The 19,002-nt window shown below is 37.0% G+C and overlaps 1 protein-coding gene across 1 annotated transcript in view; it reads left to right on the plus strand.

Moving 5' to 3' along the window:
- The window catches only part of MED24 (mediator complex subunit 24), a 359,234-nt gene that overhangs the window by 185,844 nt on the left and 154,388 nt on the right, over positions 1 to 19,002 (plus strand). Inside the window, exon 10 of the mRNA XM_067142734.2 lies at positions 13,172 to 13,310. Coding sequence (XP_066998835.1) covers positions 13,172 to 13,310 — 139 coding nt within the window. The remainder of the gene's footprint in view (positions 1 to 13,171; positions 13,311 to 19,002) is intronic.

Raw genomic sequence — 19,002 nt, forward strand, 5'->3', positions numbered from 1 at the left:
AGGTTTTCTTAAATTACATTTTTACTAGTTACTTAATTTTTGAATCAAAATACTTCTTGCATCTTGCACTGTTCATACAGTTCAATATTTCTTGCCTATTGCCTAAAAGAAAAATTATTACACATATTTCAATACATAAAATAATTCCAGTAGAGTCCAGAGTTCCAACAAAAAATGAAATCCTACAGACACTTTAAATAAAAACTTTAAAATTATATTTCCACTATTGCAGTTCTCCGTCTTACCATATACTACACTTAAAAAAAAAAAAATATATATATCTTTGCACAGTATTCCACGAAATTTTGTTTTTCGAAATGCAAGTCACATGTTTATATTCCTTGGAATATATCAAGGTCGCATACCGAATTTCACCTCCATATCTTTCAAACTGAGACATAAATAATTTTTTTTATACAGTGATGCAAAATCCCTTGAAACATGCTTGGCATTCTATGCATATGATGCCCTATTATGGGTCAGCATCCAAAGGGTTAAGCTTTGATTAAAGATAAGCACATATTGGAGATATTCAGAAGACTAACTACATCTAACTACACCAATAGAATATCAAAACTCAATCGCACATGTAACTAGTCTACCATTAGCGCAAGAGAAGAAAGTGAAATATTATTAAATATGACTAAATTTAACAAAATACTGCTAAAAGATGAGAGATCATCTAGTTTCTACATAGATGGAACGGAAACAAAACTCTACGATGGGGTTTGATTATCGATCAGCTCCTCCATTACATCAGCATGTCCTTCACGTCCATCCCCTCGGTGCCTTACACGTTTAGTACAACATGCTGGCAGGAAGGTTGATGTTCCACAATGATCTTGATCCTCTTGATGTGGTAGCTGTAACCGACACAATGAAATTTTAGTGTACGTTCAAGCCAGGTAACGGAGCATAAGTGTACCAGAACGCAAGTATAGGAAGATGTCCAAGTGTAATAAGAGAGTGATTTATTAACTGCAAAGCATTTTATAGCCTCTGGTTCGGAGATGTTTCGGTAGCTTGACAGGTTATTGGTTCGCTGGGCCATTTTTATTGGCTGTGATTATTCCAGAAATGTGGCCCGCTCTCAGCTGTGCACACGCGCACTTCCTCACTAGGAGAATCCAGTTTGTCACATGACGGACAGGTTGACTCGATCAATTTCCGCTCGCCAGTCAATACTTATTTTTATTTATTAATTTATTCAAGAAAAGGCACCTGAGCCGAGGCTCTTATGGTGCAATACAAGATTAAATATTGGCACAGTTTACAAAATATTTACCATACAATAATAGCTTACTTCTAAATACATTGCAGTCTGAGAGAAGAGGAAACCCTTACAAGTATATAATACCACTGTACATTACTTGGTTCGTAAGATTTACTGCTCATTTTATTTTGTCCATTGACTATTTATTTTTTGTTTAAATTTTGAAATTGTTGTTGCCTGTTGGGCATTGCACACCTTCACAGAGTAGTGCCATAAGGAGTTACAACAATACTTGCTAGTTTTTACATATTCGGTATGGACTCTCTTTGCTTCTCAAGTGTTATATGAGTCTATGTTAGAATTTATAATACAGATAGTGTTTGTATGAACCAAATTATGCTTAATTTTATATACTATCAAAGCTGAAGCTCTATCACGTAACATGTGGAGTGGTAGAAATCTGCATTTCTTATACAAATAATCTGTAGGTGTTAAGGGCGGTAAATTAAAAAGTATTTTTAGTGCTCTCTGTAAAATGGCATCTTTCTCAAAGAGTTCCTTATTGCAACATCCCCAAACATGAATCATATACAGTAAGTCAGGTGACTTTCAATGAGAGCATGATAAATAGATTTTACAAACTTATGGTTGAATTTATATCTTAGTCTGTGAAGCACTCCAATTGCTGGAGTTATTTTTTTGCATATGGTTTTAATTTGCTCATTCCAGTCAAGCATTTCATGTATTTTTAAACCTAGAAATTTTTTTAATTGTACTTTTGGTAAAGGGTGTTCGAAGAATGTTAATATAAGATCAAGAGGAGTTGCACATGTGGGCTTGTGAAAAATCATGTGGTTGGTCTTGCTAAGATTAATGGATAGTCTATTGTTTGAAAGCCAAGTTTGTAGTAAGCTAATGTCATACTGCATTTTTTCCTAAAGTTCTTTAGCAGAGGTACCAACATAGAAAATATTTGTATCATCTGCAAAAAGATATAATTGTCCTTGTAATTTTAAGGAGCCTATATCATTCACAAATATTAGAAATAAAATTGGACCCAGTACTGAACCCCGAGGAATTCCAATTGATATAGGAAGAGATAAACTTTTAGCATTTTTATATGAAATGAACTATGATCGATCACTGAGATAATCTTTAAACCAGTTCAATGCTACACCTCTTACTCCTGCGTCTTCCAGTTTTCTGATCATGATCTCGTGATCAACAGTGTCAAAGGCTTTTCTTAAGTCTATAAATAACCCAGAAGCTAATTTTCATGAATCAAGAGCTTTCTGCTTACTTACTTACTTACTTACTTACTTACTTACTTACTTACTTACTTACTTACTTACTTACTTACTTACTTACTTACTCCATGGCTCTACGGTCCGTTAAGGACTTTGGCCTCCTTGAACACAGCTCTCCAGTTGTCCTGGTCTTCAGCATGCTTACACCACCTCCTGACTCCAGTGGTCCTCAGATCAGTCTCCACATCCTCCAGCCATCTCATCCGGGGCCGACCTCTCCTTCTCCTGCCCCCAGGGTGACCTGTCAACGCTTTCCTTGGAAGTCTTCCCTCCTCCATCCGTTGTACATGCCCCAGCCATCCAATTCGTCTTATTTTGATTGAGGTCACCAAGTCCGGCTCCTTATACAGTAATCTTATTTCTTAATTTGTTCTGATTTTCCATAAATCTCCCTCCTTCACCGGTCCAAATATCTTCCTCAGTACTTTCCTTTCCCACACATTTAATCTCCTCTCTGTGGCCTCAGTCAATACCCATGCCTCACTCCCATACATACATACATACATACATACATACATACATACATACATACATACATAAATTTAAGGATGGCACTCAGAAAAATAATTTTTTTTTATTTTTTTATTTTTTTACCTCTTTCGGAGGTAATAGTAAGAGCCGAATGCTTGTTCACTTCCTTTTTCATATGTATCTGTAAACAGGTTACTAAACCTTTTATTCTAATAAACACGACGTCCCCGCATATTTGCAGCCCAACAATGCACTTTGAATCATGTCATAAAACCGTTGGACATAGTGTTGGAATTTAACATTAGATATCCGAGTCTGACACCAGAATTCAGTGTTTCTTCATAAACTCAAGAATTGTATACAATTTCAACCTCAACAAATATAATTTTTGAAATATGTACAAATCATGGGGCCGGGGAAAAAGCCCTCTAACCCCCAAAACTGTACCATATGTATATATCTTAACCTTAAGTATTTTTAGAATCGTGGCATTCATGTTTATTTTAATGGCATTCTTGTTTAATTTTAATTTTAGTAGTATTTATTCTGTACAGTCGCAGGTTCTTCAACAGCTGAGGATGACCTATTTACAGGTCGAAACTGGTACTGTCCTTTTATGTAAATAATATTGACACTATGTAAAATAAAGTATTGATTAGGTGGAGAACTCATCCTTCATACTTGTGTACTTTATGATCTGGTGAAAAAGTACATTTTTAGGTTTTGTTATATTTGTTATCGCTTAGAATGTGTTTTTGTTTTGTAATAGTAATTATAAATAGACCAATGTGCTACTCAAGTGGATCGTTCATTTGCTTTTTTTTGTCTTCCCATGCCCTATAGACATGTTTCTTTCTCAAAAATGCAAATAGACAACTACTTTTTGGACTCACTGTATGTGACAGCCCTCTGATGACAGAGACAAGTAATTCTGACATGTATGTAGTCGAAGCGACCTATAATACCATGGAAATTATCCCATGTATAATAAAATATATCAGTTTCCAAGAATTGTAGTCAAGTTGACAGTTACCGGACTGTCCCTTTGTCAGTCTCAAGAAACAAATCTCTTGAAAAGTGAAATCTTATTTTAAGATACACCTCCCTGAACATTTCAAATGAATTGCTGCGATTTCGCCGCGGACAACTCACAGACAGGCCATCGGACTAACCTTTATTCCTGGAATCTTGTTAACATGATAATACACATTACATGTTTCATGGTACATAACCTCTGATTGTGATCCACTCCTCACATTTGAGGTTAAACAGTGTTTAAACATGGCCGGTTTAACATCGGTTTTAGACAGTGTCTAAGTGATAAGTAACATATCTGCAATGCGGCAGCCATACTTAGACATTGTTTAACTGTAGACATTATCTAAACACCGCTTCTGCAATCGGCCCCTAGAAAACACTAGAAAAGAAATTAAACAATATCAAGTTCATAAAATCAGAAAACACAATAAAAAAGCTCAAAACCCAAATTATAATGAAAAAGTGCAAACTTTCATACACCACTCATGAACTTATCCAATACGATTTTGATGAAAAAGAACTACAAATTCTCAACAAAAGTCAAAAAACACAATTGGCCAAACCATTACCAACAAAAACAATACATCACTACTATCGCAGAAATAGAACAGGTTATATCACAAAATACCAAAAGATATACAAAACTAAATAAAATATGATTTTATAAATCTCATTATACTCCGAGATTAAGCTGGATTATGTTATGTAAATAATAACTAGCTATAAGAAACTGACAAGTATTGGAAGGTGGGAAACTCCTTGTAACATAACTTTAGTTATAAAATACGATGCAAAGAAAAACTTCCAGAACTCTTCAAAAACCAAACATACCCTTACTTACCAAAAACTGAAAACAAAAATTGTCAATAACAATTTAATAACAATAATTACTAAAGCGGATAAAGGTAATATCACACTTGTCATGCACAAAAAATAATATATAGAAGAAACAATCATTTTTCTCAGATAACTTGTTTACTAACATTAACAGAGATCCTACAAACGCAATACAGAAAAAACTCAAACAGCTACTAAAAAATATAAACTTTATTCAAAACAGTGATAATGAAGTATCAAAGCTACCAGTAGCAAGAGCCCAACTTAAAATACACAAAGATGCAATACCAAAAAGGCCAATAATTAATTTCAGAAATAGTCCTGCCTAAAAACTATCACAATTAATCCACAATTTTGTACAGAAATACTATACTTTTGAAAGTAAGACAATAAAAAATTCAGTAGAATTCTCCAGTATCACAAAAAACATAAAACTTAAGCCTTCATATACTTTAAACTCATTTGATGTAACATACGTGTATTCCAGAGTCCCAGTAAAAGAAACAATTAACATAATCAGAAAAATTCTTGAAGAAAAAAGCCAACTGAGCAACCATGAAATAGATGAATTTAGGACTATCCTAGAGTTCACTCCCAACAATATTTTTCCTTCAAAGGTAAAATATATCAATGAAAAGGACTCCATGTGGGAAAATCAACCTCTGAAATACTTGTTGAAATATACATACATTACCTAGAGCAACATAAAATACTAGATACTAACTGGATACTGGATCAGATTTGTTGATGACATCTTTGCAATAGTATATAGTAAAATCAACAACAGTACTGATATTTTAGATCAAATAAATAATTTAGACCCACATAAAATTTACATTAGAAAAAGAAAACAACCAAAAATTAAATTTCTTGGACCTAACAATAGAATGAAAGAATGACCAATTATCATATAGAATATATAGTAAACAGACCCAAACTCTCAATACCATACGGAATGACTTGAACCATCCAAAGGCACAAAAAAAACCCTACATTTTTAAGCATGATCAACAGAGCACTCAGCATCCCCCTATCACAAAAAAAACTTACCGGAAGAAATTAAAATTATATACAAAATTGCAACTAATAACGGATACACGAAAAATTACATTGACAGAATAATAGATAAAATAACATGTAAACCCCAAACTCAACTTATAAAGAAGAAGAAGAAGAATTTTGCCACTTTGTATTTAATAACAATAATATACACTGATTGAGCAAATGTCATGGGATAGCAGAGCACTGATGCGCAGGTGTGTTGTCTGCGCGCCACACGCCCCCTGTGCCAGTGGCAGTTGTATAGGAGCAGTGGCTGTGCATGTGACAGGTGTAACATGGAACGTCGTCGTGAGCTGACACCGTTCGAACGGGGTATGGTGGTCGGTGCCTGACGGATGGGAAGTGCGATTTTAGAAGTGGTGTGGGAATTCGGCTTCATATGATTAACCGTGTCCAGGGTGTATCGTGAATGGTTGAATGCGGGTGTCACCATCCACAACAAACAAACGACCTGTCGTCCAGCCACCCTCGATGACCGTGATCGGCGACATCTGAGACGGATTGTCAGTAGTGACAGACGGGCAACCGTGCAACAAATCACAGCTCAATTCAACACAGGCCGTGCTAGACACGTCTCCCAGTGGACAAACCGTAGGAACATGGGTTCTATGGGGTATGGGAGCTGGCGCCGCACATGGGTGCCACTGTTAACCCAACGTCATTGGGCACAACGACACGCATTTGTCTCTAGTCACCAGGGATGGACACTGGAATAATGGCGTAATGTGATATGGTCGGACGAATCACGATTTCAACTGCACCATGCCGATGGGAAGCACCGTGTATGGCACAGACCACATGAAGCGATGGATCCTGCCTGCCTCGAAGGTGTGGTCCAGGGCGCTGGTGTCTCTGTTATGGTCTGGGGTGCATTTTTCTTGTATTGAATGGGCCCCCTAGTTGTTCTGGAAGAGACTTTGGATGGTACGCGGTATGTCGAGCTGCTCAGAGACCATCTCCACCCATTTTTGCCCTTCCAGCGCCCAGACGGTTCTGCGGTGTTTCAAGATGATAACGTGTCGCCACATCGCTCCCACGTCGCCCGGGAATGGTTCCAGGAACATGCAGCGGAGGTCCAACGACTGCCATGGCCACCCAGGAGCCCCGATATGAATCCTATCGAGCATATCTGGGATGTCCTGGAACGCAGTTTCCGTGCCATGGATCCTGCACCCATGAACAGACCCCCATTGGCGGCCGCTCTGCAAACGAATTGGTGTCAGCTGCATCCAGGGGACTACCAGGGACTTGTCGACTCACTTCCACGGCATCTCACTGCAGTTTGCAGGGCCAGAAGAGGCCCCACACGCTATTAGGTGACTATCCCATGACATTTGCTAAGTCAGTGTATATCAGATAACTAATATTTTCAAGGAACTCAACTTCAAAATAGCCTTCTGTACAGACAACACCAATAGCCAGTTAATCTACAATCATCACAGCATTACGCAAAGCAATAGATACCTAAATTCTGGAATATAGAAGTTAAAATGATCTCGAAGTGATACAACATATATAAAACAAACAAGGAAGAAATTTCATTATTAGATACCTAGAACATACGAATGCTTATAAATATAACTGATACTCAGCCATGAACACACACGTGAAAGAAATTTAACACAATTTTATGAACTATAAAAAAGGGTAATTTAATGGATATTTTAATGTGGATTTATATAGAAATAGATCAGAAACAAAAACACAATTACAACATTAAAAAAATCACAGGGAATATAAACATGCTTACAAATAGTTCCACGCAAAAAAGTAAAATCATAAGTAATTTGATCTTCCCTCAAAATACAAGCTCCACCTACCACAACACTATCCCTACCGCTCTTTCCATTCCCCTCTTCGTGCGTTCATCCGGCCAGCTGCTGGACACAAGTAGTCAGCCAGCCACACAACAAGATCTAACAGGACCAGCAGGGAGATCTGTATATACGGTATTTCAACATTCCACATCATCATACAAGGTTTCTTCACACGATAATAAAACTACTCTCTTATTCTCTTTTTTCTTTTCTTCTCTTTATAGACTCCATAATTAATAACATCTTATCTGCAGATAAGAAGCGAAACATCAAATGTCAACTATGTGAGAAGTTTCCCCAGCCACTACAATGTCCTTTAAGATAACTAAATAAGTAACAGTAGCATACACATTAAGTGTTTTTAAGCTTGAATATAGATCAAAATGTACAAATTAACGACAACTGTAATAATTATAAGAACTTTAAAATTAGGAGGAGGAGGAGGAGGAGGAGGAGGAGGAGGAGGAGGAGGAGGAGAAGAAGAAGAAGAAGAAGAAGAAGAAGAAGAAGAAGAAGAAGAAGAAGAAGAAGAAGAAGAAGAAGAGACATTGCAAACCATTCAAATATCACTGACTTAATGTTTTAGATGACTTTTTGAAGTGTTGTTTATAGGATCCATTGTCTGTGTCAATTTTAAGTGAACTATTAGCTGAAATTGTCTTACATTAAGAAGAAACATGTCCTAAAATAATATGTGTTAGTCCTCTGTAATGCAGGGCAAATAAAGTATTGAATAGGTGGAAACTCTCCCAGTTTAAGTTGATTGTAAGTCAATACATTCTTAACTACAAAGGTTATAAACTGTATAGACTGTTCCTTGGTTCAACTTCAGAGACAATCCAGTAATTCACAGAGTCATGTGCATTGAACAACTAAACAGCAACAGCTCAACAGTATTCAACAGCAGGACGATACTCACAATGGTGAATATTAACACAGGTCCAATTACCCTCACACTCATGATAACTGCTTCAGTCCATGGAAACACACACACAGTACTCTGACACTACATGGTCTTCTGTCCCGTACGTTGTCCGCAGTCCAGCTACTTGCTTGACACTCCGACACATGAACAACAGCTCCTCATTCAGACCTCGGTGGGACACTAGCGACAGCCAACACCTCTATTTGAAGATAAAAATTTCATTGTTCCGTATTGAAAGTATTAACGTTAAAAATTAAATAATTGAAAGAGGTTCAACCTATTCAATACATAGGAAAGAAATGTAGTGATTACATTTTTATTTAATAGTAAATATAAATGGGACCGGTTTCGACCCTAGTCCAGGTCATCGTCAGCCGTAAAAACATGTAAAACAATGCATATGAAAAAGAAAAGGAAAAAGATTAATTAAACTGTGGATCGGTATAAGATGAAACAGTACGTAATATTAAGAATGGTAGTATGGCACACGCAATGATAGGCGAAGTCTCACAATGTTTATGAATATTGGAGAACAGTCAAAAGGGTCAGTTTCCACACTCTGTCAGGCACAAAGTTACAACACGATCAAATAATATATGAAGATCATAAATAACTTGAAGTCGCAGACGAATAGATTTGTAGAAGCAAACCGCCAGCTCCCGGTGATCAGCGCGGCACATTCAAGGTCATGCGCTGCGGTCTCGAACGCCAAAGTAGAATGGAGAATATCCTGAAGGTCCAGTATTTGTCTCGGTTGTGGGAAGTTAAGTACGTGTATATAGAAATATACAACGCAAATCAGTATAATTGAATGAGTACTTGTGCTCCTGCTAAGTTCTTGGAAAACAGTTGACTTGAAAAAACAATTGTAAAGAGAAAAAAAATATATATATATAGTAAAAAGCGCAATATCGGAAAACAAATGAAAACTTATATGCACAGTGCGCTATTTTTTAAATTGAAAAAATTTTAGGTCATGATTGAAGTAGTCGAAGTTGGCGCAAGACAAGAGTTAAAATTTGAAAGAGGAGAACCGAAATGAAGGTCGATGGTTTTGTTTTTTTTAATAATAGAGAAGGTAGAATAAATTAACAGAGGAAGAGTGATAGTGAAATAAGAGAAAGAATAAAAGAAATTGAAGTTAGATGGTATTGAGGAAGGATAAGATAGGGAAATGAAGGAGGGGTAGTTTAGGGTGGGTTAGGAGGGTGGGTTATTGGAGGTAGAAAATGTGGGTGGGAACTTTGCAAGGCATGGAAAATAGAATTGGGGTTTTGGAATTTGGAATTTTTGAGAAGAAGAATTAGGAAGTCAAAAAGGATATTGGGTTTTTCAGATATGTCGTTTAAATTGAAATTAGGGTTGAAGTACTGGTCAAGGTGGATAAAGCAATTTTCAGTAATGTTTAAGAGGGGGCCTTTGTTAATGATTTTAAGTATATTCATGTCATTGTCAATACTGGTGAAACTATGCTTGGAGTCTTGTATGTGCTGTCCTATGGCAGAGAATCTGTTGTATTTAATGGCGTTGACATGTTCAGAGTACCTGATATTGAAGTTGCGGCCAGTTTGTCCGACGTAGGAGGAATTGCAGTTGTTGCATTTGAATCTGTATACACCAGATTTAGAAAAAGCATTAGACTTATTTAGAGATTTAGAGTTGTGTAAGATATCAAGATTTCTATTGTTAGTTCTAAAAGAAATTTTCATGTTATGTTTTTTAAAAATATTAGTTATTTTATAAGCATCTTGAGTGAAAGTGAAGGTGGAAAAAGCAGTTGGTTTTATTGTGTCTTTAGATAAAGTGGTTTTTGGACGGTGTTTGAATTTGTTGATGATGCGGTTTATGAAGGAGTTGTTAAAGCCATTGAATTTAGCAATGTTGCGGATGGTGTTTAATTCAATATTTAAATCTTTTTTTGGACATAGGGGTGTTGAAGGCACGAAAAATTAAGCTGTTATAAGTAGCACGTTTATGGGCTTGGGGGTGCGAAGAATCTTGTCTTATTGTGGTTGCTGTTTGGGTTGGTTTTCTGAAAATTTTGTAAGATAAAGAAGAAGGATGTCTAGTAATGGTTAGGTCTAGAAAATTAAGAGTTTGATTGTGTTCTGATTCGAGGGTGAATTTAATGTTAGAGTCTAAGTTGTTGAGATGAAGAAGTGTAGAGGCTGCGTTGGTTGATTCCTCATTTAATATTACTAATGTGTCATCGACATATCTTGCCCAAAAGAGGATGTTGGAGAAATTATTATTATTATTAATTCTTGTGTTTTCTAAGAAGTCGAGGTAAATTTCAGCAAGAATGCCAGAAGCTGGTGAGCCCATAGCCAAGCCATCTTGTTGATAAATGGTGTTGTCAAAGGTAAAATAATTATTGTTGAGAACTAATTTTAAAATAGACATGAAGTCTTGAATTTCAAGTTTACTTAGGTTACTGAATTTGTTTAGGTTGTTGTTTATAATGGGGAATAATTTTGAAATTGGAATACTAGGGTACATGTTCACAATGTCAAAAGAATGGAGAGAAAGATTTAGTTGGATTTCAAAATTCTTTAATTTGTTGATTAGATCAGAAGTGTTTTTTGATAGATTTGTTGGATAAAAATCGATAATTTTTTAGTAAAAATGTTTGGATGAATTTAGAAGTGTTGTATAGGGGACTGGGTCTGTCGTCCTCATGCCAGCCACCGAACCGCAACACACCGAGTCTCACACTGACTCCACCATGGAATCCAAGACTGAATCCGAGTCCAGCACCAACTGACTATCCGCGGCTAGCCTCCCTTTTTATAGCTCGTGTGGTGTGCACCAGAATATTTGCAGTGTGGCCAGAGATGTAATTTTATTGTTGCATCTCCAAGAAACTCACGGGTAAGTCATCTGACGAGAAGAATACACGGAAATGCCAGCCATGCCTTCCAGGCCGGCTGGGAGCTCCTCGGTTAGCTTACTCCCTAGTAGGGTTGGGCACAATGTCCCTGTTTCAGCACACTATGCCTGTGCACAGTTATGTTCCGCTGTTCCGGAACACGGAGGGCCAGTTGTTCTGAAACATTCCTGCTGACGTGGAGCATGTCATGTTACCTCACGAATTTCTCTCTACTGCGCCATGTGCCAGCATACTGTACCAAAACACTCCACCTCAAGCTCCTGATGTTCCGGAACAACTGGCTGTTCTGGTCTGCCCAACTCTACTCTCTAGACACTTCCAAGGTGTACAGAAAGGGGCTGCCACAGGCCTGCCATGTGCAAGCAGTTTATACCTACTGCCAGGTGTGAATAAGAGCGTGCTCCTCTGGAGAATTGACACATTTTGCAGCCACTTCACTGAAGTACAGACACCGTTGAATGAAGATAGTTCCTTCGCTTTATCTGCTTGTTGGGATGTATGACCCTCTTCCACCTTCAAAAGTGTTGACCCTCTTCTCCCATAAACCTGGAAAGGGCCCTGACAAGGTGATACCAGCCAGCCAGCTGTACTAAGGTATTTTCAAGAGGTGTTACTCCTGTATCACTCACCCTTTGTCCTTTATTGTGATAGGCATTGTCTGGCTTCCCAAACATTGGATCTAGGTTTGCAGGGTTTTAAGATCAGTTAAATATCTTAACAATTTTAGAAGGACACAGTAGAAATAATAGAGCCGTTCCAGTGGGAAACAACAAGCTTAAAACAGCATTAATTTATATGTATTACATAGTAACATGTTCTCAATTTAGAAGTTACCTAAAAGACAAACCATGTATCCACAATACTGAGATGAAGTGAAAATAACAGTAAATTAAATTTTCATTTAAAGACCTTAAACTTATTTAAAGCCGGTCCCACGGAGTAGGAGTAGCGTGCCTGCCTCTTACCCGGAGGTCCCAGGTTCGTTTCCCAGCCAGGTCAGGGATTTTTACCTGCATCTGAGGGCTGGTTTGAGGTCCACTTAGCCTACGTGATTACAATGGTGATGAGATGGCAGCCCCAGTCTATAAAGCCAAGAATAATGGCTGAAAGGATCTGTCGTGCTGCCCACACGACACCTCATAATCTGCAGGCCTTCAGGCTGAGCAGCGGTTGCTTGGTAGGCCATGGTCCTTTGGGGCTGTTGTGCCATTGGATTTTTTAAACTTATTTAAAAATTTCTTTGTTGGCAATTTCAAATTACATGAAACTAAGAGTTTTGTGTAAATGAGTTGTTTTCTTAAGTGATCTTTTATAGATTTCTTCTTCTAGTTCTAAAGAATTTTTAATAATATTTTGTGATTTTTAACTTTTTTTTCTGTGATCATTTAATATTGGATATACTGTGTTACAGAAATAGTGATCCCATTTTCACACCAGTCAAATGCTGGGGCTGTGCCTTAATTAAGTCTATGGCCGCTTTCTTCCCACTCCTAACCCTTTCCTATCCCATCATCGTCATATGATCCATTGTGTTGGTGTGACTTAAAAGCAAAATTGTAAAAATTGTATTGTAAACGATGAATACTAACAAGTTTTTCAAATTTATTTCAGTGAAGGTATGGCTACAGCTATCCAGATATTGGACCAATCTTTGTCGCAAACTCCTTCCATTCCAAAAGTAATTATTCGAGCAGAACCCACCTTGGCCAGGATTCTCAAGACACTTGATGCTGATTATGTGAAGATTCAGGTAATGGTCTGGACAGTGGTGTGCAGTGAACACATTCGTTACTCCAGCTGCAAAAAATTTTTTTTAATGTAAGCAATTGTAGCCACCACTACAATCTGTAAAGTCAACATTACCATTTTATAAGGCTGCATTTTTCATGGAAAGATCTCCCTGAGAAAGGATTTAAAGAATATTTTCAACCACACACTTGCACATATTTCCAAATTGATATTCACGGCAGTGACGACACCATCGTAACTTAGTTTATAGCAGATTTTAAATAATGTACTGTCCCGTATTTCCCGGACAGGCTCAACCGGTGCACGAGAGTCCCAGATGTGGACCATTCATGTACTGGTTACGCTTATTTCTATGGACAGTTTAACGGACAAGGACTGACGACAATAGGAAAATGCACAAATATAAACAATAAGGCTTGACATTTATTATAAATAGGACTCCTTTGAAACACATAAAACAAAATATGTAAGAAAAATCATGATTTTGGAAGTTTTATTTCTTCTCCTAAGATCGTTTGAACAATTCTGCCTATCTGCTCCTTCCACACTAAAGCATGATTTAAACTGAAAGGTAAATAAAATCAAAATTAGCCTAGTCTGGCTTATTGAAAACAAAAGTAGCTTGATAGTGAACCTCATCCTAACGTTATTAAATTAAACATATGGGCTCTCGCAATACAGTATTTTAATTTAGAAATATATAACTTCCATTTAATCAAGAATGATTCTGAAATGCTAACAGTGTCTCGAAAATCTCATAAATAAAGTTGAGATATTTATCTCATAATCTCGTCTTAATTATGATTAAATTCCATTTTATCCAAGTAAATTTTGCAACTCAAATTTGAACAAATTAAATTCCTTGAGAATTCGTTTTTATTAATATCATTTAAATAATTAAGTCGATCCACGATCTCTCAAGTTAATTTCATACTGTAACTTAACATTATTCTTTGAATAACCTTCATCATGATTCAAAATAACTCTGTCATTTATAAATATACGTTGCGCAACACGTAGAAAAATATTACAACTGTTTAAATATTCTTGTCAATCGAACTTTGTTCGTACAAGGTTGAAATAATACAGGCCTATTCATTTTAATGGCATGTTAACAAAAAAATGCATTTAATTATCCTATAAAAATTCCTAAACACAATAAATTCAACCAATTAACTCAGCACGAATAACGCCGAAATAACCTAGACCCACCATGATGAACATGTGGTCAGGCGGAGGAGTCAGACTGCTCTACTGAAGATGTTCTTCAGGTAGATGATTCTGTGATCACTGCAGAGGAAAAAAGTGTGGAGGAGTTGGTTGTTGAGCAAACAGTACCTGAGTCTCCCACCAGTGTCAGTGATGAAGCAGAGGAAGACAGTGAAGTGATGCCTACCAGTGCTGATGCAAGTGCAGCAGTGGATGTTTTATGCAGGTATCTGTCATCTGTAGAGGGGGGGGGAATAATTTTCATAACCTTTATGAGCTTGAAAAACAGAGGTCAGAAGAAATAAGAAGAGTGTAAACAGAGATCGATTCTGGACTATTTTGGTAGGAAGCAGTGATTGTGTAGTTTTCCATCTGGAGTAAATTTGTGTTAATGTATTAAATAGAGGTACAAAAGTAGCAATTAAAATGTTTCATTCAGAGAAAATATTGCATCTTAGATAATACTATAGCCATTCTAAGAAAGTAACTACTGTATATTACACAAATTTTTAACCACCTACTGGTAACCTTCTCCCAGGCAAAGGATGAGCAGAATTACAAAGGCAGTGTAGTCAGCAGTTAATACAGTACATTAATTAACTTACATGGACCTTTATTTGAGGTAAATACAGTAAATCGATTGATATTGAAATACTCTATAAATCAATAATATGCATTTATGTAACATTTATCTCCTTTTCCAGAGCATTTTTATATATACCTGTACAAGATGTTTCCCATGATTTACACTTTCCCCCCATTTACATCCCCCCCCCCTCTTTTACACCAGTATTCCTTGGTCCCTTGAAAAGTGTAAAAGAGGGGTAATACTGTATTTACACTCAAATTCTAGGATTTTAATATTATTTTCTGACTTTTAATCATACTCCTGTCATTGGAATGATCTTATGATAGTGTTTGGTAACTCATACTGTTCGACAGTTGGTAGCATGTGATTGAATATTGGCAATCACTTTTGAAAGAAGTACTGTAGTAGGATTGACACAGTGTTGATGTCATAAAGTTCAGCAATGTGCCATTCAGAAGAAATAGACAACAATTATCACCCCATTAATCAGGTTAAATATCAATGTCACTGGACATGTGGTCTATGACTAGCGATAAATTATTTTTATCCCTAAATCTCATTGATCATATTTTCCATGTGCTCAAAATTTGCAGAATGCATGGTGACCCAAGACGCATGCTTCTCCAAAATAAATCTAAATGGGGCCGATAACCTTCAATGTTAGGCCCCTTTAAACAACAAGCGTCATCATCATCATCAATAAATCTAAAAATTAATCCTGCAGGATTCAGTCATATTCCAGATCCTATTTCACCAATAGAGCACACATTAACAGTATCACAAGAATAAGAAACATTATTATTACCCAAGACCATTAATCTCTCATATTACTGGGTCAAAAATTATTATTATTATTATTATTATTATTATTATTATTATTATTATTATTATTATTATTATTATTATTATTATTATTATTATTATTATTATTATTGTAGTAGTAGTACCATAAGTCTGAATTAAATATTGCATTAGATGACACTATCGTACCTAAGTTCACTGAAATGCATAAGATAAGAAACACATTGAAAAACCGTCAGATAAGGCGTAACAAAATTCTGTCCCACACAAGTTCACAAATCAAAGATCGTTCAAATTAAATTATCTTTTATCGGAAGGGTCCATTATTTCTAAATAATAGGTTTAAATTTTCCCTGGATTATCATGAATCTCAGAAGACACTCCATAACTAACTATACTAATAGAGACCAAATAACATTCGTACACAGCGTAACTATATTACCCTGGGAATATTGCAGTGTTGCACTAATCTAATAGAACTACTAATTCAAATGAAGAGGCACATATTACTTCTACATAGATGGACAGTAAAATGTTACAAAAATATACTTTAATTTCGTGATGCGACTCGATCTCCCCCCCGATGGTCGAAAACAGCTCACATGTTGGACTTCTGCGTCATGTTCTCCCTTATGTTAGAAAGTGCCTACATTTAGCACAGAATGATGACAGCAAAGTCCATTTTCTCAGATGAAATGCCAGCTCCTCTTGTGAATTGATGAAACATCCTGCTGTGGCTGGATATTGTGATGTGTAGAGGTCCTCTTCTCTCTTGAAAACTTGGAAGGTAGCTGAAACTGACACAAAATAGTCTTAGAAAAGTTGTCAAGTCTAACCACATGGAATTATTAAGTCGACAAAAACACTTAACTTCGAAGTTCGTGAAGTCTGTAGCAGTACCGAGTCAAATAATAGAGTTTTAATGCATTTCACTCAGGTTTATATTCCCTGAGCTAAGGGGGTGTTGCTTCGTTCTTACACTTAATTGGCTATCGTGTTGTTCTGTGATTAGCTGTTATTGTTTCCAGAAATTACTAGTGCTCCAAGCGATCTATGACACGCTCACACGCGGAAGTGGCCTTGAAGATTTCCTAGCCGGCCACGTGACTAACGTATGTGTTCTCGATGCTGGCTGGAAAATCAATACTCTGGCCTTTCCCAAAACTTGTCAAACCACTATTCTGAATGAGAACAAGGCTCCCCATGAATAAAACTTGACACTGCACTTTTAATAAAAGAATGATGTTGGCAATTAAAAATACCTAATAAAATGCTTATTTTAGGCCAAATTTGAAGGGGACAGTACTTACAGTTTCACCCAGTGACTTTTTGTGATAGTACAGTCATGGTTTTCACAAAAATACACTGGGACTTTTTGTTTTCAACTTAAAAAGTCTAATCTAAACCAAATCAGCAAAATTTTATTGGTATTTTACCGTCGCTGAAGTTGTATAGTTTCACTCGCTTACTGATTGTACGCACATCAACGACAAATGAGGGAAAATATTCGTCGCGATGTATAACACACGTTATATTAATGAATAATGCCACAGAACTTGCGAAACCTTCACCTACAGTATAATCCAAGAGGAACCCTACAAAAATTCACTATATACCACCATCGCAGACAACCAAATACTTTGCGCTTAACTCTGTGTTCATACTGGGCAACCTAAATATTTTTCTGTGGCTATTGGAAAACATATTCTACATGTGCCATCAATGAATTGCTCGAAAATACTTTGTCTGTCTGTTAGGTCATCAGCCCAGAGGCTGGTTGGATCCTCAAATATATGGTTTTCCGTGGTTTCCCATTTTCCCACCAGGCAAATGTTGGGGCTGTACCTTAATTAAGGCCACGGCCGCTTCCTTCCCACTGCTAGCCCTTTCCTGTCCCATCATCGCCGTAAGACCTATCTGTGTCGGTGTGACGTAAAGCAACTAGCAAAAAAAAAAATCCTCAAATAGCACCACCAAAGGTTATGTGGCTATAAGGAAACCACAAAAACCAATGGCAGCACCAAAATGAGGCGTACTAGGCAAGACGAATAGTGAATTAGTTTGGCATTGCTTTCTTCACTGGGTCAGAAAGTGCTATTGCAGCATGAGTGACCCTATGAGCAACACTTTTCATAACACTCAGATGCACTAGTCGTGCTCTGAATGTCATTACTCAGCACCACCCATACTCCAGCATCTTCCATATTGTCACAGCCATGGATGAGACTGGGACTTCGGTGAAAGCTACACTTTACTCTGGCCTGTGCCAAGAGATATAAATCCAGAATCCAAAAAATAATATATTCTTCTGTATTGCAATTGATTTCATAAACTGGCTCTGTTTTTATTAGCAAGACGATGTGCATGTGGCTATACTGTTAACATGTTGATATTTTTCTTGTAGCCTCTAGCGTGTGGTGCTGAACACTTCGAGTGTCAAGTATTAAAACTAACATGTCTTACATAAGCTGGCTGGCCTGTTGCCGTAAATTGCTGTCAGGGTGGGTCCACAGCCCCGCCCCGCTCCCAGGACAAGGAAGTAGCTTTCTTTCGCGCCGGCAAGGAAACCCAGCTCGCTGGAGAAGCTGAACTGCGATATTGTGACCGGATTGTCGAGACAGCTGTACTTGGCTTGGCTTAGATGTTCGCAGTTTTTTAAACGTTATAAAAAGTGTTAGGAATAATAAGATAATGTTAATACAAAGTTATTTACCCCAGGAGCGCTGGGGCAGATGGGGTTCAGTGCATGCCACTGGGTCTGTAAGATAAGTGCATTTAAGAAAGGCTGTGATTTTATTGTCATTGTGTTTTTCTCTCTCTTTTTTTAAGTAGTATTTGGAGATTTTAAAAAAACTTAAGATAGTAATTATTTGTTTAGAATAGATATTTTCTGTTAATTTTCTGGTAATTAAATAGTTGACAAGTTTTGATCTTTTTCCAGGATATTAGGTTGGGTTGATGTTATAAATTTTGTCGATGTTTCAAGTACTCTTCATTAGCCCTTGTTTTCCATCTCCATGAAAAATGAGTTCTGCATGTATCTTGCCTGGACCCACTAACATTCTTCTGTAGCTTTATGGGGTGAATTCATAAT

This window comes from Anabrus simplex, chromosome 3 (genome assembly GCF_040414725.1).
Source record: "Anabrus simplex isolate iqAnaSimp1 chromosome 3, ASM4041472v1, whole genome shotgun sequence".
Taxonomy (NCBI): domain Eukaryota; kingdom Metazoa; phylum Arthropoda; class Insecta; order Orthoptera; family Tettigoniidae; genus Anabrus; species Anabrus simplex.